Source organism: Arvicanthis niloticus, chromosome 12 (genome assembly GCF_011762505.2).
Source record: "Arvicanthis niloticus isolate mArvNil1 chromosome 12, mArvNil1.pat.X, whole genome shotgun sequence".
Lineage (NCBI taxonomy): Eukaryota > Metazoa > Chordata > Mammalia > Rodentia > Muridae > Arvicanthis > Arvicanthis niloticus.
The window spans coordinates 7,856,448-7,878,344 of NC_047669.1; the positions used below are offsets into that span (position 1 = coordinate 7,856,448).

At 50.0% G+C, this 21,897-nt stretch overlaps 1 protein-coding gene and 1 non-coding gene across 9 annotated transcripts; both read left to right on the forward strand.

Annotated features, from left to right (window-relative positions):
- The first annotated feature begins 845 nt into the window (after positions 1–845).
- On the forward strand, positions 846–20,809 carry Eif4g1 (eukaryotic translation initiation factor 4 gamma 1). 8 transcript variants are annotated; one of them, XM_034515251.3, is made up of 34 exons: positions 846–985; positions 1,707–1,763; positions 1,976–2,069; positions 2,336–2,422; positions 2,897–2,917; positions 3,471–3,647; positions 3,844–3,943; positions 5,871–5,983; positions 6,765–6,857; positions 7,059–7,125; positions 7,398–8,204; positions 8,703–8,791; positions 8,882–9,068; positions 9,181–9,314; positions 9,418–9,576; positions 9,736–9,924; positions 10,105–10,302; positions 10,709–10,855; positions 11,501–11,737; positions 11,897–12,001; positions 12,106–12,265; positions 12,537–12,637; positions 13,311–13,413; positions 13,642–13,738; positions 13,941–14,167; positions 14,267–14,385; positions 14,520–14,692; positions 14,880–15,005; positions 15,145–15,226; positions 16,782–16,880; positions 16,986–17,120; positions 17,208–17,289; positions 17,433–17,573; positions 20,174–20,809. In XM_034515251.3, exons 3-34 carry the CDS (start codon positions 2,010–2,012, stop codon positions 20,356–20,358), a joined length of 4,800 nt encoding a protein of 1,599 aa, XP_034371142.1. In that variant the 5' UTR covers positions 846–985; positions 1,707–1,763; positions 1,976–2,009; the 3' UTR covers positions 20,359–20,809. The 8 variants fall into 8 exon arrangements, with proteins under 8 accessions (XP_034371142.1, XP_034371145.1, XP_034371150.1 ...); XM_034515254.3 differs by having other exon boundaries at positions 9,739–9,924; XM_034515259.3 differs by having other exon boundaries at positions 3,874–3,943.
- LOC117718347 (small nucleolar RNA SNORD66) lies at positions 12,329–12,403 on the forward strand. Its single transcript, XR_004608035.1, has one exon. It is a non-coding gene; the product is annotated as a small nucleolar RNA SNORD66 (small nucleolar RNA).
- Positions 20,810–21,897: the final 1,088 nt, after the last annotated feature.

Genomic DNA, 21,897 nt, shown 5'->3' on the forward strand with positions numbered 1-21,897 from the left:
TTGAAGAGCAGCCAATAAAGAGTACCCAGTGCTCTAACCATTGAGCAATCTCAGGAATCTTCAAGATGGGGTTCCTCTGTGTATCCTTGGCTGTCCTGGAGCTTGCTTTGTAGATCAGGCTGGCTTTGAACTCAGAGATCTACCTGTCTCTGCTGAGATTAAAGGTGTGGTTCACCACCACCTAGTGAAATTTCCCAAATTCCCCGAAGTTTTCATGTTTGACTTCTGCCTTTCCCTAGGAGGGACTGATTTGTTTTCGTTGTTGTTTTTAAGATTTATTTTTTTATGTATTTGAGTACACTGTAGCTGTCCTCAGACACACCAGAAAGATGGCATCCGATACTATTACAGATGGTTGTGAGCCATCACGTGGAAGCTGGGAATTGAACTCAGGACCTCTGGAGCAGTCAGTGCTCTTAACTGCTGAGCCAACTCTCCAGCGCCGCGACTGATTTTTTTTAAACAGCGAATGCAAAATTGCTTCTTTAGATTGCATCAGTTCTTTTGGTGCAACATTTAATTTCCTTTGTTAGTAGGTCTATCAAAGATCAAATCCATAGCATTTTCAGACACTGCATAATTTGTAGTGTGCCATTTACTAGGGCAGTACTGCCTTAGATTCAGCACTCTCAGCTCCAGGCCGGCACTTCACTTAGCTCTCACGCGCTCAATAAATGCTTGCGCAAAGTATGAATGAACTAAAGAACCGCCAGAGCCTCAGAGGGGGTCGGCCTGGGAGTTCCAAAGTTCGGGAGGGGACACGGGGGCGGGCAATGTGTGTCACGTGACGGGGCGGAGCAAATCCCATGTGCTTCCCCAGCGCCAGCGCAGCTCCGCCCTCTGCGCCGGTCACGTGGGGCGCTGGCTGCGCCTGCGGAGAAGCGGTGGCCGCCGAGCGGGATCTGTGCGGGGAGCCGGAAATGGTTGTGGACTACGTCTGTGCGGCTGCGTGGGGCTCGGCCGCGCGGACTGAAGGAGACTGAAGGTAAAGCCGCCATGTCCGGGCCCGACCCGGCCCCCCACCCCTCCCCCCGCATCCGCCGCCATCCGGGCCGGGGCCCGCCACCCTGCGCCGACGCCCCGGCGCCCCAGCCCCGAGCCCGCGCCCAGGCCCTACTCGCCAGGCCGATCCCCGGCCCACGTGTGCCGGGCCGGGCCTGGGTGGGGGTGGGGAGCAGGGCCCGGGCGGGGAGGGCGCTGGGGTGGCGGCGAGACAGCCACCTCCGCCCGGCCTGGGCCGCGGCCCGGCGCAGGCTGCGCGGCACAGACCCGCCGCCCCCTCCCCCTGCAGGGCCCGGGCGGCCGCCGGGAAGTGACACGTTGTTCTTTGGCACTGGCCGCGTTGCGCAGAGCTAGGAGGCGGCGGCGGCGGGCAGGGAGGAGCCCCCAGCCCCGCCCGGCGGCCGACCCTCGGCTGCCCCGAGCCGGCTTCGCGGCGGTCGCCGCCTGCCCCGCTGGTGCGGCCGGACTCGCGCCCTTCCTGGCTTGTGTTCCCGGGCGGCCTCAGGCCTCTCCGGCCCCGCGAGAGTGCCCCGCGGCAGGCTCCGAACCCGGTGTCCCCGGGTGGGGGGTGGGGATATCACGGCCGGAGCAGCCGGCTTCATTTGTGATCCGGGAGCCTGGTGCCAGCGAGACCTGGAATTTCCGGTCTGGTTGGTCTTGGGCCCCGTGGAGCCAGGTTGATACCCCTCACCTCCCAACCCCAGGCCTTCGGATGCCCAGAACCTGTAGGCCGCACTGTGGACTTATTCTTAACCGAGGGGGTGAGTGAGGGGGCTGTTTGAGCAGGCAAGGGTGGGGTCAGGGTGATGTGGTGTGTTGGTGGGGTCTACAGGCTATATGTTTTCTGTTTCTGCACTCACTTGGCACCTCCCTTAATCCATGTTGGCCCTAGCTCTTGATGCAACCTTTCCCCCAGCCTGTTTACCATAAGCTTGGGTTCTTTCCTCGTTCCGAGCTCTGCTCTTTCCAACAGGTGCTGGGGGGACCCTGATGTGGCACCAAATGAAATGAACAAAGCTCCTCAGCCCACAGGCCCCCCACCCGCCAGGTCCCCTGGACTCCCACAGGTAATCAGGGCTAAATGAACAGTACTCCGGTGGGGTGGAGGTCATGCAGCTCGCAGTTTTCCCACCCCCATCTGTGTCAGGGCAAAGTGCAGCTGGCTGCTGCCAAATTGAGATAGGGCCCCTGGCTGTCCCTGCGGCTGTCACAGGGAGGGAGCATGTGGATTGCTGAGGCTGTTGCTGCAGGTCTGCTCCCCTTATTTCACCTGCTTGGGTTTAGGCCCCACCCAGGCTTCCCCTCTTCCTGAACTCTGGTCTCTCCCCTTCAGCCAGCGTTTCCCCCGGGGCAGGCTGCGCCGGTGGTGTTTAGCACGCCTCAAGCGACACAAATGAACACGCCTTCTCAGCCCCGCCAGGTGAGGGGCTGTGACTAGAGAAGGGCGTTGGGTGGGAAAGTGAGTTGCTGGTTTGGGCCAGTGTGGAGGCTATGGACGCTGTATACCTGCGGCCCCCCCCCCCCCAATTTCCTGACAGTTGCTCTGAGTTCTTTCATGCTGTTAGTTACTTAGGGTGACTGACCCTTTGTGAAGTTTGTAGATTGTGAGAGTGGCATTACTGGGGTCTTTGTGCCCTTGAGAATCGGAGACTGTGCTGTGGGCCCTGCTGCCAGCTCTTTCCTATTACACTAGGAGGTTGCCATTACCCTGCTCCTCTTCTCCCCTTTCTCTGTGAACTGTGATGAGATCAAAATTCCAGCTGTGCTTTTATTTTTTGTGTTCTCCAAGTTCTTCCCAAGTGGAAGGATTCTTTTCCTATCCACTTCACTCCCCTAACCCCAGTCCATCACCTTGGGGATAATTGTGGTCTTTCCTGTTCCCATGTGCTCTCAGGGAGGATTCAGGTCTCTGCAGGTAATACCCCTTTTCTAATCCTGAGCCACCTCTTTGGTGTCATCCATCCTCCACCCTAGTCCATAGCTAGACACAGATTGGGATGTTCAGGGTGGGTGCCTTGTTTGCCGTCGAGGAGTTTGAGTCCAAACACTGCATGGTAGAGGTCAGCTGTTGACAAGTGGGTCTCCCAGAACTGGTGGACTGTAACGTGTAGCAGTTAGCCTCAGTACTTGAGATGGGATAGTGCATGTTGGGGAGTATGGTGCCCAGAAGGGCCTTACTTAGGCATGATTTATCTTGATGTTAAGAGGCCTCTGTGGAGGGATAGTCTGGAGGTGACTGAATGTGCATGGCAGTGACAGTACAGGATACAAAGCTTTCATCTAAGTTTGAAGGCAAGTGTTAGTACAGGAGGTCACTTAGCCATCAGTTGGTCAAGTGGGTCTTGGAAAGGATTGATCGCCATGCTCTGAGCCTGCTGTGCTCTTAAGACTATATGGACATGGTGGAATGCTGATTTTGCTGTTCATTCCCTCATTTTGACCCCACCTGCTTTCCTTCTTCCTAATAGCACTTCTACCCTAGCCGGGCCCAGCCCCCTAGCAGTGCAGCCTCCCGAGTGCAGAGTGCAGCCCCTGCCCGTCCCGGCCCAGCTCCCCATGTCTACCCTGCTGGATCCCAAGTAATGATGATCCCTTCCCAGATCTCCTACTCAGCCTCCCAAGGAGCCTACTATATCCCTGGACAGGTGAGGCTGGAAGCCAGATTACCTAGTGCTTCATCCTCCACCTTTTTCTACCTGGCCTTCTAGACCCGTTCCTCTTATAGGGGTGAGACTTCTGGTCATTGCCCAGGATTGGCTTACCCCACTTCAGAATCTGATGTGTGGTGTTTGTAGTTTTTCTCATCTCCTTTTTCCTCTTCTCTTCCCCAACCCCCATCAGGGGCGTTCCACATATGTTGTCCCAACACAGCAGTACCCCGTGCAGCCAGGAGCCCCAGGCTTCTATCCAGGTGCAAGCCCTACTGAGTTTGGGACCTATGGTAAGCAGGGCGAGGAGTAGGTGGGGAGAGTATCCTAGGGAACAACTTAAGTATTCAACATTTTTAAATGCTAAGCCATTCTTCTGCATGCTTTTGGTTTTTAAAATGATAGGATTAATAGGTGGTAGGGATTAGTGCCTAATATTTAACTTGGTAAAGGAAGCTTTCTTTGCCAAGAGAGTTGGAATCTTCCCCACTTCAAGAAGTGCAGGATTAAAGGTACACAAGCCTTTGATCCCATCCAGCACTAAGGAGACTGAGACAGGCAGATCTCTAAATTTGAAGCCAACCTGGTCTACATAGTGAGTTCCAGGATAGCCAGAGGTACATAGTAACACTCTGTCTCAAAATAAGGAACACAGGATCAGGGCCTTCAACCTGGCTCTGTGGATCAAAGCACCTGCCCCCAAGCCTGGTGGTGACATGAGTTTGATCCCTGGGACCCAGGTGGTAGAAAGACAGAGCTGACTACCAGTAGTTATTTTCTTACCTTCACTCAACTTATGCACTTATAAATGGATAAATAAGCTGATCATTTAAAAACGAAAGGGCTTGAGGTGCAGCTCACAACTGTAACTTTCAATTCCTGGTGGATTGAATGCTTCTGGGCACTCGCTGGATACCTGCACACATATTCATACCTCCACACAGACACAAAAAAACGGAAGGAAATACAGGCTCCAGCCAGGCAGTGGTGGTGTACACCGCCTTTAATCCCAGCACTTGGGAGGCAGAGGCAGGTGAATCTGTATTTTTGAAGCCAGCCTGTTCTACAGAGTGAGTTCCAGGACAGCCAGGGCTACACAGAGAAATACTGTCTCTAAAAACCCCCCCAAAAAAAAGAAAGAAAGAAAGACAAGTTCTGACTAGAAAGCCAAGTTGGTGAACTTTATGTGGAGTTTCTTTACATAGTTGGGAGACAGTAATGTGGATTTGAGTAGTTTTTGTAGCTAGTTTTCATTTATGTTCAAAGAAAAAACTCTGAATTTTATGGGTTTTGTTTGAGATAAAACTTGCAGTGATCCCTCTGCCTCTGATTGCATTAATTACAAGTGTAAGTTATCATGCTAAGCTTATAGCAGTATCTAAAAAATTTTCCCATTAGGAAAATTTTTTTTTTTCCCATTAGGAAAATCTTTTTTAATTTATTTTATTTTTTTTTCTCGAGACAGTTTCTCTGTGTAGCCCTGGCTGTCCTGGAACTCACTCTGTAGACCAGGCTGGCCTTGAACTCAGAAATCCGCCTGCCTCTGCCTCCTAAGTGCTGGGATTAAAGGCGTGCGCCACCACCGCCCGGCTCCATTAGGAAAATCTTAGGTGTGTACTTCCAATACATGTATAGTTGTATATGTGTCTATGTGTGATTAAACATAGAACCACTGTTGGTACTTTCAGAAGGAACAAGTGGGAATTAGGGATGAGTTACACATTTACCCACTTTGGAAACAGTTGCTTTAGGGAATTAATTTTTATTTCTCTTGGGCTGGGTGTTACTTTTTGTTATGGTTGCCCCTTGCAAAGGGCTGAGTTAGGAATTTGAGTCAGCTTCAGTGGAACAGTTTGGAAAACCCTGTCATTCCCTGCCAAAGAGCTGATTGTGTCTCAAGTTGAGAGTGTGTGTGTGTTGCTGAGTTAGGATATATACGAGTGCCTTGTGGGGTAGAATTGGTAGCTGTTATAGAGAGGAAGGAGTTCCTTCCTACAAGGTGTGTGTGTCTGTGTGAGGAATTCTTGTAAACGCAGTTCAAACTGGTTCCCCTGCTTTGACAGACACCTAATTCCCCGGGGAGGCGGGCAGGGCAGGGCAAGGCAAGGGGCCGGCTGCGTGTGATGAGAGGTTCTGCAGTGGGAGGTGTCCAAGCACATATTAGTATGTTTGGATCTTGAAGTTGTCACGAATCTTCTTCTCTGTTCTTCTTCCCCAAAGCTGGAGCCTATTACCCAGCCCAAGGTGTGCAGCAGTTTCCTGCTAGTGTGGCTCCTGCCCCAGTTCTGATGAACCAGCCACCCCAGATTGCTCCTAAGAGGGAACGGAAACCTGTAAGTAGCAGCTAGGGGCTCTGGGACACCTGGAAAGGGACACTCAAAATTGGTCTGTTGTAGGCTGGGATGTTGTCGCCTGTGGGAGCAAAACTTCTTGGGTGTAAGCAGAGAATAAGGTCTGTGGAGGAAGAAGGTCCCCTCTGAGGGGTAGAAGCAACTCACAAGAACACTAAAAAGGGCAGCAGGGAAATTCCCAAGAGACTTGGGCTCTAGTAGTATAAGACATTTGATTGTTTTGGGCGGGGGGCTGGTGGTTAGCTTTGAAAATGGTTTGTTTTCTGTGCTCCTAACTCCTTAGACCTGGAAACTCTGGAGGCCTACGCCTCTGCTCAGTCCTCAAGCCCTGGGCATGGTGCCCAGAATAGGGTGCCAGGGCTGGGGAAGCCGCTGAGTCACCCTGGCTCCACCCACTGCATCTGGGCCCTACCCCTAGAGATCAGGCCGACTAGCCACAAGTGAGCTGGCTGGATGCTTGATGGGGTCTTTAGCCCTAGAGTGTTTGGCTACTGACTTAGGAGTTACTGGTGGGTAGAGGGGAGGGAGGGGCATTGTGATGTACAGGGCTGCTCTGTGAGGTCAAGAGTCTTAGGGGTGGGGGCTAGGGCAGCGACTACAAGAGCAGCCGGATGGGTTGACAGTAGAACTCATGGGGTTTCTGGCACCCACCCACCTGCTTCCCAGTAGGGGTGGGAGGTTGGCCCAGAGTGTTAGGAGGGGGACAGGGTGGAGAGGTGGGCTCCTTCTGCTTCCCACTCATCCTATAGCTTTTTTTCCCCAGATCCGAATTCGAGACCCAAACCAAGGAGGGAAGGATATCACAGAAGAGATCATGTCTGGGGCCCGCACTGCCTCCACACCCACTCCTCCCCAGGTACTGTCATATCTTTGAGTGATGCCTTGGTTTGGACAGCTATTCTGCCCGAGATTCCCCAGTCACTTGATCTTTCCTTCACCTAAGGGGTTTATTTCCCTGCTTTCCTGGATTTCTAGGCAGAGCTAAAGTAGAAATGACTCTAGTAGAGAAGGGTGTGGAACTCTTCAGTGCAAACTTATAACGCTTTGTGTCCTGCAGACGGGAGGCAGTCTGGAGCCCCAGCCCAATGGGGAGTCGCCTCAGGTTGCTGTCATTATCCGGCCAGGTAAGGAAGGCAGTGGCACGGCTTTTATGGGGGAAGTGAGGAGTATGAGGCTTTACACTTGAAGGAGGTGGAGTGATTCAAACTGAGTACCAGAGAAGAACGACTTAGGTTGCATGTAGTGGGTTTGAAGTTGTACTGTTTTGGATGAGAGCTGAGAACAGCCAAGGTGGGAGAAGGTTAGGATGCGTTTTGTTAAATTGGAAGTAAGCTTCACTAAGAGGAAGAACAGGAACAGTGACAGACTTGCTGCCATGTATTCATTCTTCCTGCAGATGACCGGTCACAGGGAGCAGCCATTGGGGGCCGGCCAGGACTGTCTGGCCCAGAGCACAGCCCTGGCACAGAATCTCAGCCTTCATCGCCTTCTCCAACCCCATCACCACCCCCAATTTTGGAGCCGGGGTCTGAGTCTAATCTTGGAGTCCTCTCTATTCCTGGGGACACTATGACAACGGGGATGATACCAATGTCTGTAGAAGAATCGAACCCCATCTCTTGTGAAACTGGGGAGCCATATTGCCTCTCTCCAGAACCCACTCTTGCCGAACCCATACTGGAAGTAGAAGTGACACTCAGCAAACCCATTCCAGAATCTGAGTTCTCTTCCAGTCCTCTCCAGGCTCCCACGTCCCTGGTGCCTCCCAGGGCTGAAACTCATGAGCCCAATGGCGTGATCCCATCTGAGGATCTGGAACCAGAGGTGGAGTCAAGCCCAGAGCCAGCTCCTCCCCCTTTTCCAGCTTGTGCTTCTGAATCGCTTGTGCCCATTGCTCCAACTGCCCAACCTGAGGAACTGCTCAATGGAGCCCCCTCGCCACCAGCTGTGGATTTAAGCCCAGTCAGTGAGCCAGAGGAACAGGCCAAGGAGGTTTCATCAGTGGCACTGGCCAGCATTCTCTCTCCCACTCCACCTGTGGCTCCTTCAGATTCTCCTGCTCAGGAGGAAGAAATAGAAGATGACGATGACGAAGAAGGTGGAGAAGCTGAGAGTGAGAAGGGAGGAGAGGACCTCCCCCTCGATAGTACTCCTGTCCCAGCCCAGTTGTCTCAGAATTTAGAGACCGCAGCAGCTGCCCAGGGTAAGGAGGTGTGGCCAGACGCTTGCTGCTCGTGCTGGAGATGGCCTCTACGTTGACCTCCCATTGGCACCTCTTTGGTTTGGCTTTGTTTTGAGACTGGATCTTGATGTAGTCCGGCTGCCTGCTTCTGCCTCCCAAGTGCTAGGATTAAGGGCGTGCACCATCTTTTTATGAACAGCCCCACAAAATGGGCTCCCATTGTGGCCTAGTGTTAAAACCTAAGAAGTAGACTTGAGAACTCAAGCTTTAGACAAGGTCTTATGTAGCCCGGGCTGGCCTTGAACTCCTAATCCTTGTGTCTCTGTTCCCAAATTCAGGGATTACAGGAATCTGCCATGATGACTGGTTTACAGAGGGGATTTTATCATTTAAAGTGGGAGTGAAGGGTAGAGGGATGTTATGGCTGGTGTTCACTCATTCTTTCTTCCTTTCCTTTCTCTCTCTGTTAGGGATACTTACTAAATTGTTTACACCTTGTCCTCCTCTTTTTTCTTTTAGTGGCAGTGTCCGTGCCAAAGAGGAGACGGAAAATTAAAGAGCTAAATAAGAAGGAGGCTGTAGGTGACCTTCTAGATGCCTTTAAGGAGGTAAGGAAGCAAGAATTAGTTGAGGGGAGATGGCATAGTTTGGAGGCAGTGATCATCAAGTGAACCTGGGTATTCATCTGTGATTTGAAGGTGGACCCAGCAGTACCAGAGGTAGAGAATCAGCCTCCCACTGGCAGCAATCCAAGCCCAGAGTCTGAGGGCAGCACTGTGCCCCCACAACCTGAGGAAGCAGAGGAAACCTGGGACTCTAAGGAAGACAAAATTCATAATGCTGAGAACATCCAGCCTGGGGAACAGAAGTATGAGTACAAGTCAGGTGTGTTTAAGAAGAGCGGTTGAGCAATGCTTACCTACTTACATGAGAAATAGGTAGTCTCAGTCCTATTGCAGGACACAGGAGTATGTGACTGATGCATCCTGTCTTGCAGATCAGTGGAAGCCTCTAAACCTTGAAGAGAAGAAGCGATATGACAGGGAATTCCTGCTGGGCTTTCAGTTCATCTTTGCCAGTATGCAGAAGCCAGAAGGATTGCCCCATATCACTGATGTGGTGCTGGACAAGGTTGGTGTTTTGAGGAAGGTTGGTTTGACCTGAAAGTGCCTGAGGTCACCAAAGAGAAGGCAGTCATCCTAACCTGTTTCTAAGACATGAATCTTCTTTGCAGGCCAATAAAACACCACTTCGGGCACTGGATCCCTCCAGACTTCCTGGCATAAACTCTGGCCCAGATTTTACTCCATCCTTTGCCAATCTTGGCCGTCCAGCCCTTAGCAACCGTGGGCCCCCAAGGGGTGGGCCAGGTGGGGAGCTGTCCCGAGGGCCGGTGAGTGGGGCTGGCTGAGGGGTATATGGTTAATGGACGGGGTGGAATCTTACATGTCTCATCCATTGGGGGAGAAATCTGTCTCAGAGCTGTGTGGTAATGGGGTCACGTATTGTGCTTGCTGTTCTCTGTCTTCACTTGTCTTCATCACTTGTCTAGCAGGCTGGCCTGGGACCCAGGCGCTCTCAGCAGGGCCCACGAAAGGAAACTCGCAAGATCATTTCCTCAGTGATAATGACTGAAGACATAAAACTAAACAAAGCAGAGAAGGCTTGGAAACCCAGTAGCAAAAGGACAGCAGCTGATAAGGATCGAGGGGAAGAGGATGCTGATGGAAGCAAGACCCAGGTACTAGCAAGTCTTGCCGTTAGTCTCCATCCCTGCTCCTTTAGAGCTGCCTTGTAAACCACTTTACAGTGTCCACTGTCTTTACTCACCATCTTCACTACACTGTCTGGGATCAGTCCCTATCATCGTGTCCTGTCTCAGCAGCCTCTTTCTCTATACTCTATCCTTCCTTCTCCACAGGACCTGTTCCGCAGGGTACGCTCCATCCTGAATAAGCTGACACCCCAGATGTTTCAGCAGCTGATGAAGCAGGTGACACAGCTGGCCATCGACACTGAGGAACGCCTCAAAGGAGTTATTGACCTCATCTTTGAGAAAGCCATTTCAGAGCCCAACTTCTCTGTGGCTTATGCCAACATGTGCCGCTGCCTCATGGCGGTTAGTTTCTACCATTTGCTAAGTCTTTCCTAGAGATTTTTTTTCATGGTTTCATTTAACGTATTATTTGCCTATGTCTATGTAGTTGCATGTTTAGCACAGTACAGTTGACAGTCATCAGGATAACTTGTGGAGTCAATTAAATCTCTTTGACCTTTTTGTGGATTCTGGAGTGTAAACTCAGACTCCCAGGCTTGCGTGGCAGACTTCACTCTTTGAGCCATCTTGCTAGCCTAGTTTTCTGAATCTTACTGTCTAGCTTCCTGCCTCTTTGTGGGGATCTAGGTCCAGCTTTACTTGGACTTGTCCGTTATGGCAGCTACGTGTGCAGTATAGCATAGGCTTTCTGGGTTGGGGAGACCTTCTCTGCCCTTGGACTGATCTTAATGTGATCTTTGGCCTACAGCTGAAAGTGCCCACTACAGAAAAGCCAACAGTGACTGTGAATTTTCGAAAACTGTTGTTAAATCGGTGCCAGAAGGAGTTTGAGAAAGACAAAGATGATGATGAAGTTTTTGAAAAAAAGCAAAAAGAGATGGATGAAGCTGCTACGGTGAGAGAAAGTGTTGCTAATCACACCCTGTACTCATACCCACCTCACCACTAACTACCAGAACTTGTCTTGAGAGGTCTGAACATTATAAGGATCTTGGGGGCTCTCTTTACTTTAGGACATGAGTGCTTAGTGCTGGGCTGGCTGGCTGGCTAAGAAGAGAAGGGGATTTTAGCCAACTGGCTGTTTGGGTTTGTTCTTAGCTTTATGTTTGTTTGGCCATCCTGTATACATGTGTGCAGAGTACATGTCTGGTGCCAGAGGAGACCAGAAGGGGGTACTAGACTCCTTGGATCAAGAGTTAAAGATGCTTCTGAGTTATTACATGGGCACTGAGAACTGAATCTAGGTCTTTTACATAAGCAGAAGTGTTCTTAACCACTGACCTGTCTATCTCCAAGATCCCCCTGCTTATCTTTTTTTTTAAGATTTATTTTGTGTATATAAGAACTCTGTCTCCATGCACACCAGAAGAGGGCATCAGGTCCTCAGGTCCGGTTACAGATGGTTGTGTGAGCCACCATGTAGTTGTTGGAAATTGAACTCAGGATCTCTGGAAGACCAGCCTAGTACTCTTAACCTCTGAGCTGTGTTTCCAGCTCCTTGGTTATGTTTTTGACATAATCTTTGTCTTATGACTGACAGGCAGAAGAACGGGGACGCCTGAAAGAAGAGCTAGAAGAGGCCCGGGACATAGCTCGGCGGCGCTCTCTAGGGAATATCAAGTTTATTGGAGAGTTATTCAAATTGAAGATGTTAACAGAAGCAATAATGCATGACTGTGTGGTCAAACTACTTAAAAACCATGATGAGGAGTCCCTGGAATGCCTCTGCCGCCTCCTTACCACTATAGGCAAAGACCTGGACTTTGCAAAAGCCAAGGTAAAGGTCCTGGGATGGGGTGGGGGAGTGAATGAGTAAGTCACTGGGTCTCCTCTTACTGATACAGGCTGAGGGGTTTAGGCTGCTTAGCCAGTGTCAGAGGTTAAAAAAAAAAGAGGGGTGGGAGTAGACAATTGACCCAATCCCTTTGCTGCCTAGCCTCGAATGGATCAGTATTTCAACCAGATGGAAAAAATCATTAAAGAAAAGAAGACCTCGTCTCGCATCCGTTTCATGCTGCAGGATGTACTTGATCTTCGGCAGGTATGTGTCGATTTCCCCTACTTCATTTGCTGCTCCAGTTCTTGGTACTATCTTGGCTGATCCCCACCAACGCCAAAATAACTGTTTCCATTTTGTTCCCAAAGAGTAATTGGGTGCCACGCCGAGGGGATCAGGGTCCTAAGACTATTGATCAGATTCACAAGGAGGCTGAGATGGAAGAGCACCGAGAACATATCAAAGTGCAGCAGCTCATGGCCAAGGGCGGTGACAAACGTCGGGGTGGCCCTCCAGGCCCTCCTATCAGTGAGTGTGAGACGAGGGTTGAGGAGGAGACAGTGAAGCTCCCCGAGGGCATGATACTCTGCTTTCCACTGATGACGTCTGTCAGTGCCACGTGTCTGGGCCACTGAGACCACATGATGGGATTGAGGATCTGAGGAAGAGAGGCTGAGGGTGGCCCAAGAAGGGGTTCTTAGGACTTGTTACTCCAACATGCTCTCCCCCCTCTCTCCCTCTCTCCCTCCCTCCCTCCCTTCCCTCCCTCCCTTCCTCCCTTCCTTCCTTTTTGTCTCAGACCGTGGCCTTCCACTTGTGGATGATGGTGGCTGGAATACAGTCCCCATCAGCAAAGGCAGTCGTCCCATTGATACCTCACGGCTCACCAAGATCACAAAGGTAAGGTTGTGTCTGGAGTAGGTGAGTTGGCGGGTGAAGAGAATGAAGCATGCAATAGTCCTCACAGTTACGGTCATGATAGTGGAACTTACACTAGTTAGATGAAGCGTCACTGTCTAAAGGATTTGCTCATATTGGTCTTAATAAGCTGATAAAGAACACCAAAATTAAGCCAGGAATGGTTTTTACATTTTAAGTGACTGAAAAAAAATAAAGGGGTGATATGGTATATAGAGTATGTACAATTTGGGCTCAGTGGTTAAAAGAGCACTGGCAGCTCTTTCAGAGGTCCTGAGTTCAATTCCCAGGAACCACAACCCTCTGTTAATGATCATGGGCCGGTACCCTTTTCTGGCCTACATGCAGACAGAACAGTATATTCATAATCTTTTTAAAAGTTTATAGAATTTGAATTCTACTGTCTATGGGTAATTACTTGATATGACAACAGTTATTCTTCATGTTCCACTGTTTCACACTATAATAGAATGAGTACTAGCCATAGGCTGTGGATTGCAAAGCCCTAAAATATTTGCTGTCTCGACTGTATGTATAGTCAAAGCTTGCCTCACCCTTCATTTGTGCCATACATCCAGTGTGGCTGTGTGTGGTAGTGTTGGCTAAGGGCTTGAGCTAGGTAAGGCATACAAGTCTGCTGTCTTTCCGTCTGCAGCCTGGGTCCATTGATTCTAACAACCAGCTCTTTGCACCTGGAGGACGACTGAGTTGGGGCAAGGGCAGCAGTGGGGGCTCAGGAGCCAAGCCCTCAGACACAGGTATGTAGGGAGCTGGGTACTTGCTATTCTATTCCTTGAGTCTCCTACACAGAATAAATAATTACAGAATGAATATGGGAGTCATATACATGATGTTATTATTGTGACCAAGAGTCCTAAACAATAAGGGGATGCATAAAGTAGTAAAGGTGTGGTGCACTCTGTAACCCTCCCTAGCTCTTGGAAGATAGAAATGGGTTAGTGAAGTTTTATTTCTGCCCTTCCTAGCATCGGAGGCTACTCGTCCAGCTACCTTGAATCGCTTTTCTGCTCTTCAACAAACATTACCCGCAGAGAACACAGATAACAGACGTGTTGTACAGAGGTGAGTTTCTTGGGGTGGGGGTTGTTGTTAGAGAATATTGTGATTGGGTTTTAGTTGTCGACGCACAGGGATTTCTCATGCCTTTATTGCCTGGGCATGTTCTTGATGACAAGAATGAGACCCCACTGTCGCCCTGAATATTGGATAGTCATATAAAGCACTTGAGTGGTACAGGTGAGAATCAATGTGTCTCGTCTTCCAGGAGTAGCTTAAGCCGGGAACGAGGTGAGAAAGCTGGGGACCGGGGAGACCGACTAGAGCGGAGTGAGCGGGGAGGTGACCGTGGGGACCGACTTGATCGTGCCAGAACACCTGCCACCAAGCGAAGTTTTAGCAAAGAAGTGGAGGAGCGAAGTAGAGAGCGGCCATCCCAGCCTGAGGGACTCCGAAAGGCAGCTAGCCTCACAGAGGATCGTGGTCGGGATCCTGGTGAGAAGGAAGGGAAGGCTATTGGCTGATACGGGACTTTCTTGGGGAGCTCTGGATTTTTTTTTTAAGACAAGTAACTGAAAAGTTCTTTCCCTGTAGTGAAGCGGGAAGCCACTCTACCTCCAGTGAGCCCTCCAAAGGCTGCACTCTCTGTGGATGAGGTGGAGAAGAAATCTAAGGCCATCATTGAAGAATATCTCCATCTCAATGACATGAAGGTTGGCACTGGGAAGGGACTAGTGATTGGTAGTACGGGTGTGGGGAAGGGGGGGGGTCACGCTGACTGTCATGGTCTGTATAGGCTGTAGACCCAGCAGTGATGGTTTTCTTCCTCATGCTTTGCCCTCCTCAGGAGGCAGTACAGTGTGTCCAGGAGCTGGCTTCACCCTCCTTGCTCTTCGTCTTTGTACGGCTTGGCATCGAGTCCACGCTGGAGCGCAGTACCATTGCTCGTGAGCATATGGGGCGACTGCTGCACCAGCTGCTTTGTGCGGGGCACCTCTCTACTGCCCAGTACTATCAAGGGTATGATCCATGTCTGTGGGCCTTCTGTGTCCTCATAACCCACCAATTCCTTCTCCTTTGGGATTCCTGGAACCTTGGGTTTTTATCGGGGATCCTTCACATTTGGTTTTTAGTTGTGCTGTATTTCTCTAGAAGCAGGGTAAGTGTCCAACCCGTCTCTAAATGCTCTGGCCTCTATTCCCTTCAGGTTGTATGAAACACTAGAATTGGCTGAGGACATGGAAATTGATATCCCTCATGTATGGCTTTACCTGGCAGAACTGATAACACCTATTCTCCAGGAAGATGGAGTGCCCATGGGAGAGCTCTTCAGGTAAGCTCTCCTTCCCTTTTTGGATGTAAGAGAGACAAAGAATGGAGCAAGTGAGACAAGTTGCATACTTGTGTTTGGAGAGGGCTGGAGTAATATTGGAGCTTTTGGATGCCATCAGGATTGATGATTTTTCTTACAGGGAAATTACGAAGCCTCTGAGACCCATGGGCAAAGCTACTTCTTTGTTGCTGGAGATCCTGGGTCTCTTATGCAAGAGCATGGTGAGTTGAACCTTTCAAAGGTTGATGTATTCAGAGACTTTTATGTGGCTTTGGCTGCCTTGGTCCTTTGTTGGCCTGGGGTATTTGTAATGCTAGGGCACTTTGATACTTGAGAGAGGAAAAGTGTTGATTAAATGATAGGTAGTTCTGTCATAAGTTCTTCTTGGGCTGAAGGAAGATTGGCAAAGAAAGATCTTAGGACCCATGGCTAATTCAAGTCGGTCCCACGGTCACCTCCCGCTCACTCCGCTCTAGTCAGTCTCCCCGGTCCCCAGCTTTCTCACCTTGTTCCCGGCTTAAGCTACTCCTGGAAGACGAGACACATTGATTCTCACCTGTACCACTCAGGCACTTTATGTGACTATCCAATATTCAGGGCAACAGAGTGGGGTCTCATTCTTGTCATCAAGAACATGCCCAGGCAATAAAGGCATGAGAAATCCCTGTGCTTTTGAGAACTAAACCCCAGTCAACCCCTGGGATTACAACAGTTAAACAGCATGAACTCCAACTTGGTACAGAACAAAGGAAGGGGTGGGAGCTTCAACAGTTACACAGAGTGAGGTGTGAAATAGGGAAACAGTATCTCAGGACCATGGAGTTGTAAAAATATTTGGCAGTGTTTACAATGGAAGGCCACCTTTGACAAGCACTACAACTGTTTTATGAAAGTTAATTGGTGTCTGGAATTAGAAGCCTTGAAAAAGGCAAGTTAGCCAGGCAGTGGTGGCGCATGCCTTTAATCCCAGCACTTGGGAGGCAGAGGCAGGCGGATTTCTGAGTTCAAGGACAGCCAGGGCTACACAGAGAAACCCTGTCTCGAAAAAAGAAAGAAAGAAAGAAAGAAAGAAAGAAAGAAAGAAAGAAAAAGGAAAAAGGCAAGTTGAGGGTGGTGCCTGTGGTGGTAAGAAGTTGGATGTGTAGTGTGAAGTTTGGGTGTCTAGAACTCAGAGTGGTAAGACAAGATTGAAAGGGACTCGAGACATTTTGTGAAGGTGTGGGGGTGTTACTACTGTTGCCAGGATTTTCTGAACATTAGGAAACCAATGGGCATATCTTTGAGATAGGGTTTCTCTGTGTAGCCATAGCTGTCATGGTGCACCACCACTGGCTGGCAATTGTATTTTTTAAGCAAATATTCATTTACTTGGGAAAATAAAAAGGTTCAGTGGTTAAGAGGAACAAAAATACATTTTTAGATGATTTTTTTTTTTTTTTTACTAATTTTACTTCTTTAGATTTATTTTTATTTTGTGTATATTATAAGTGTTTTGTTTGTATGTATATGCGGCAGAGTATGTCAGAATCCTTGGAACCTTCCTTATGGGTGGTTGAGAAACCATAGTGTGGGTGCTGGGACCGAAAGAAGTGTTCTTACCTGCTATGCCAACTTTCTAGATCTGAAGAACAATACTATTAAAAAAAAAAAAAAAAAAAAAAAAAGCAACGGGCTGGAGTATGCAGTATGACTGTTGAAGAACTGTTGTGTCCTAAGAGTCAAGGGCCTTGTGTAGAGGTAGGTATTGAGATGCTGAATTGGTCTTTTGTTTTTCAGGGTCCCAAAAAGGTGGGGATGCTGTGGCGAGAGGCTGGCCTGAGCTGGAGGGAGTTTCTAGCAGAAGGCCAAGACATCGGCTCATTTGTGGCTGAGAAGGTTTGAGACTGGAGTTCAGTTACTCTGCATTTGGGACTAGTTGCTCTCATCTTTCCCTCATCCCTTACACTAGTTTTGACCATCTCTGTGGTCATTTGTTTATAGAAGGTGGAATATACCTTGGGAGAAGAATTGGAAGCTCCTGGCCAGAGGGCACTTGGCTTTGAGGAGCTGCGTAGGCAGCTGGAGAAGCTGCTGAAGGAGGGCGGCAGTAATCAGCGTGTGTTTGACTGGATAGAGGTATGTTCCTCATGGTAACTGGGGGAAGGATGGAGGGGTAGTTTTTGAGATGGATGGTTTGGGAGTAACAAGAGTTTTTCTGTGCAGGCCAACCTGAGTGAGCAGCAGATTGCATCCAATACATTAGTTCGAGCCCTCATGACAACTGTCTGTTATTCTGCAATTATCTGTAAGCCAAGGAGGTGGTGGGACAAGGGTGGGCCAGGCAGTCTAATGGGGGGAAGGAGTTTTGGTCTTGGCCTTGTGGGGCCATGCCAGGTGAACTCTACATTCTTCCGTTTTGTTGTTCTTTTGTTCTGCTGTTCCCTGCAGTTGAGACTCCTCTCCGAGTGGATGTTCAAGTGTTGAAACTGCGAGCAAGACTGCTGCAGAAATACCTGTGTGATGAGCAGAAGGAGCTGCAAGCACTCTATGCTCTCCAGGCCCTTGTAGTGACCTTAGAGCAGCCTGCCAGTAAGAGCCAGGCTTCAGGGCTGAGGGTGGGGCAGAGGGACTGCCAGATAGAATAAGGTGGTCCTGGAAGGTGCTCAACCTGAGAGAGGCGGGGGGGGGGGGGGGGGGGGGGAGAGGGCAAAATGCCCTGAGGGTTTGATTTTTACTTACCCTGCCCTCTGCTTGTTTCCTTGCCTACAAATGGAATGAGTTAATCTAAGCCTGGAGGGTTGATTGCTCGATTTGTGTTTGACCAGTAGATGACAGCAAAGCAGAGGTGATAAACAGTAGCATCTTTCAGGCACCATGTACCCATCTGTCTGACACAAGGCTGAAGTGCTTGCCATTTCCCACGTTGGAAGATGGAGCTTATGACCCTATCTGAGGTTTATAAATTCAGCACATGGGTGTGCTTAGGTGCTGAAATAACTGTAGTGAGCACATAGAGCACAGCTGTATGCTGGCCTGCAGTCAGTGAGAGCATGAGTGTTGGAAGATGCATCCAAGAGATGATGGGTGCGATTGGTTACCTATAGAGAGCACGCAGGCCCTGAGTTGGAATAAAGACATGAAAAGAGCTACTGAAGTAAGTACAAGAGGAACTGGAGAAGTGGGAGTGAGGGGCAGATCCTTCAGGCCATGTAAGTACTGACTGGGGCCTTGCACGGAATGGCATGAGGCTTTTGTGAGATAATAAGCAAAGAAAAGAATTTGAGCTGAGAATGGTGGTGCCACACCCTGTGATCCTAACACCAGAGGCAGAGAAGATCTCTACAAGTGTGAGGCCAGCCTGGGATGACTAATTAGACTGTTTCAGAGAATGCCCCCTACCTCAGCTGGTCAGGGTGGCATTCAGGAGTCAGTGGGTCTCTGATCAAAACAACCAGGGCTACATACATCGAAACAAAAAACCAAAACTGTACTTAAAACATAAGTACCTTTAAAATACTGTCCATTAGCTGTTTACTTCCATTCTACAGTGGAGGAGACTGAGGCTTGCTTGGAATGGGATTACCTTGAGAATAACCCTGGCAAAATGGAGAACGCAGATAGGGCAAAGATCTGTGAGAGCAAAAAAAAAAAAAATTTGGTATAGGAAAATGGTTGAAAATGCTAGATGTTACTGTGTGGCCGGAGCCTATCTAAAAATTAAAAACTTGGGTATTTAAAACATGGAGGACTTCCTAGTAAGCTACAGAATTTGATGGAGTAGGTGGAAAGGACTGATGTAGGTGGCTGAGATAGAAAAACAAGTATAAAAATCTATGGGTAGTTAAAAGGTAGTTTTGTGTCAAGATTAAGCTTAACACAGGCAAATAAATGTGTAGGGCAGAGTAGATAAGCAGTTGTACAGGGCTCTCTGACAGAAGGCACATGGGTTTTGGAGCACAGATGTGGGATAGTGAAGGATCAGCTACATCCATAGAGATGTGGAAAACCCACAGGAATGTCTTGTCCTGGGCTTCCCATAGTTGGTAAGCTTAGCTAACTTACCACCTTGAAGCTGGGCTTGGGGTCCTGTGTTTCACTTAACTGAGTTCTTGAGGAATGGGGTGGGCGTGTTCTGGGATTGCATTGTAAGGCAAGCACCTGAGGAAAGCTGCTGTGATGGCTAAAGACAAAAGTCAGAGGTTCTGGGGAAGGTAAGATGGTAAGAAATGGGCAGAGTGTAGTACTCTCTACAGGCTATAGAGGATACAAATGTGGGAAAGAGGAGGCTACAGTTGTTCGGGAATCTGCCTGCCATGGACTCTTTAGTGCTGGACCTAGAGTTGGATTCAAGATTCAGATGCCTAACTTCTAACTTATTTATTTACTTACTTTTGTCTTCTGGGTTTTTTGTTGTTTGGTTTTTGGTTTTTCGAGACAGGGCTTCTCCATGTAGCCCTGGCTCTCTTGGAACTTACTCTGTAGACCAGGCTGGCCTCGAACTCAGAAATCTGCCTGCCTCTGCCTCCCAAGTGCTGAGATTAAAGGCGTGCGCCACTAGATGCCCGGCATCTGGGATGCAATCTTAAGTATGGGCTGGCTGGTTAGTTTGGGCTTGCTTTAATTTTGATCCTTTTGCACTCTATATCCAGGTAATAGGATTCCAGTTGTGGGCACCAGCCCTAACATTTTCCCTTTTTGTTTGTTTTGAACAAGGTTTCTCTGTATAGCTTCAAGCTGTAGACCCAAGGCTGGCCCAGTGCTGGGACTAAAGGCATATGTACCATCACACCCAGCCTTCCTTCCCTTTGTTCTTTTGAGACAGGGTCTCACTTGTGTAGATCTATTGCAGACCAGGCTAGTCTCAAACTCAGATCTACCCTTCTCCCTGAGCTCCGAGGTGTGTGCCACCACACCTGGCCTCAGTCCTGCCCCTTTTCAGAGTTGCCTTTGAGCTGCTGTAGTCTCCCAAGTATTTGGGTTTACATGCCTGTTTCTAAGGATTGCTAATGGCTAAGTAAACTCATTCTTGGGCTGGTAGTCTCTGTCAGGAGACTAGACATTCTGTCTAGTCACTGAATACCAGGATGGTAGATGAAGGTTGTGTTTAGCAGTGTCTCTTTGGGAGGGATCTCTGGATAGAGACTTAAGGCTGTGACTAGTCACCTAATTGACATGCTTGTGGCTTGCAGACCTGCTTCGGATGTTCTTTGATGCTCTCTATGATGAGGACGTGGTGAAGGAGGACGCCTTCTACAGCTGGGAAAGCAGCAAGGACCCTGCTGAACAGCAGGGCAAGGGTGTGGCCCTTAAATCTGTCACAGCATTCTTCAATTGGCTTCGTGAGGCTGAGGACGAAGAGTCTGATCACAACTGATGGCGGGTGGGGCAGGGGACTTGGAGCCATGGACACGTGGATCGCCCAGCCAGCCAGCCGCCTGGACTGCAGGGGGGCGGCGGCAGCAGTGGCGGCAGTGGCAGTGGGTGCCTGTAGTGCGATGTGTCTTGAGCTAATAAAGTGGCTGATGAGGCAGGATGGCTTGGGGCTGCCTGGGGCCCCCCCTCCAGGATGCTGCCAAGTGTCTCTCTCCTCCCCCCCAGGGCACAGAGATATATATAAAGTCTTGAAATTTGGTGTGTCTTTGCGGGGGGAGGGGCACTACCGCCTGCCTCTAGGGTCCTTTTTTTATTTTCTGAAATCACTCTTGGGACTGCCGTCCTCGCTGCTGGGGGCATATGCCCCAGCCCCTGCACCACCCCTGCTGCTGCCTGGGCAGGGGAAAGGGGGGGGCACGGTGCCTGTAATTATTAAACATGAATTCAATTAAGTTTATTGCCTCTTTACTGATCTGCACCGTTGGAGTATGTATGGATCGGTGGGCATCTTACCAGGTTTAGCCACTGTATCATTGATACTAGTTGCTTTTCTGGGGAGTTGGGATCTCCAGATCAGCTTGACAGGATGAAGCATGAGTGCTGTAGGGTACTTTTGCTCCTACCAAATCGATCTGAGTTTGAGGCCCTTGAAGAAGCCATAAATGGGATGTCCTATGTAAAATGACTGCATAGCATACCGGCTTCTGTTCTCAGTATGGCTCCGCAGTGGACTGGAGATGCTGTGAGACCCAGGCTGTCACTGAGTGGCTGTGACGTAGGCTTGCCCCGCCTGCTCTGGGTGGGCACGGCCTCGCGCTTACGTCACCGGCCCTGTTCCCCTCTCCCGGGAGCGGCAGCAGGAGCGCTGCTCCCACCCCCTCCCCTTCTCACAGGCTGTCCCCTCTCTGGTGGTGACCGCGGCCCGACCCTCTACAAGGCGATGGCCCGGGTCCCGAGCGCGGGCTAGCGTGCCTGGGTGCCCTGCCATGGGCTGTATTGGCTCTCGGCGCTCAGCCGCTCAGGGTAAGAGGCGGAGGCCGGAGCAGGGAGTCCGGCTACATACATAGCTGTCAGGTGGGGCCGTGGGTGGTAGGGGCGGTGAGGAGGGGGCTGGTATAAGGAGAGGGAGGAGCCTGCGTCAGGGAGGCGGATTGGGCCAGATGAGCATACCGTGAGGGGGCTAACTGACTCTGGCTTGTTCCTGTGGCCTGCCTGCTACTGGGATTTTCCGTGGTGTACTCACCTTCTGCCTTTTGCCTGTGTTCCTGCTACTGAGAGTGGCTGCAGGGGCACAGCCTGGGAGCCGCAGGCCAACCTGCGGCCCCCACCTTCCCGGCTCCTGGCAAGTAGCCTTTTGTATGTATCTACATACTTCATTGCCTACACCTACCTCTCTGATACCAGTGTCTTCTTAGGAGTAGCCCTTTGCTGTGAACCTGCCTCTCCTACCTGGGTGCTATCATCCTCAGGAGTCAGCCTGCAAATGCTGGCCAAGTACCCCACCGTGAAATTTTTGCCTAACACTTGCTCCAAGGTTCAG

Excerpts from the sequence above, each read along its gene's own strand:
- Eif4g1 (XM_034515251.3), top strand. The coding sequence starts at position 2,010 with ATGAACAAAGCTCCTCAGCCCACAGGCCCCCCACCCGCCAGGTCCCCT. Across the intron at positions 12,266-12,536 it reads CCCTCCAGGCCCTCCTATCA|ACCGTGGCCTTCCACTTGTG; the intron begins GTGAGTGTGAGA and ends TTTTTGTCTCAG. Across the intron at positions 17,574-20,173 it reads GACCTTAGAGCAGCCTGCCA|ACCTGCTTCGGATGTTCTTT; the intron begins GTAAGAGCCAGG and ends TGTGGCTTGCAG.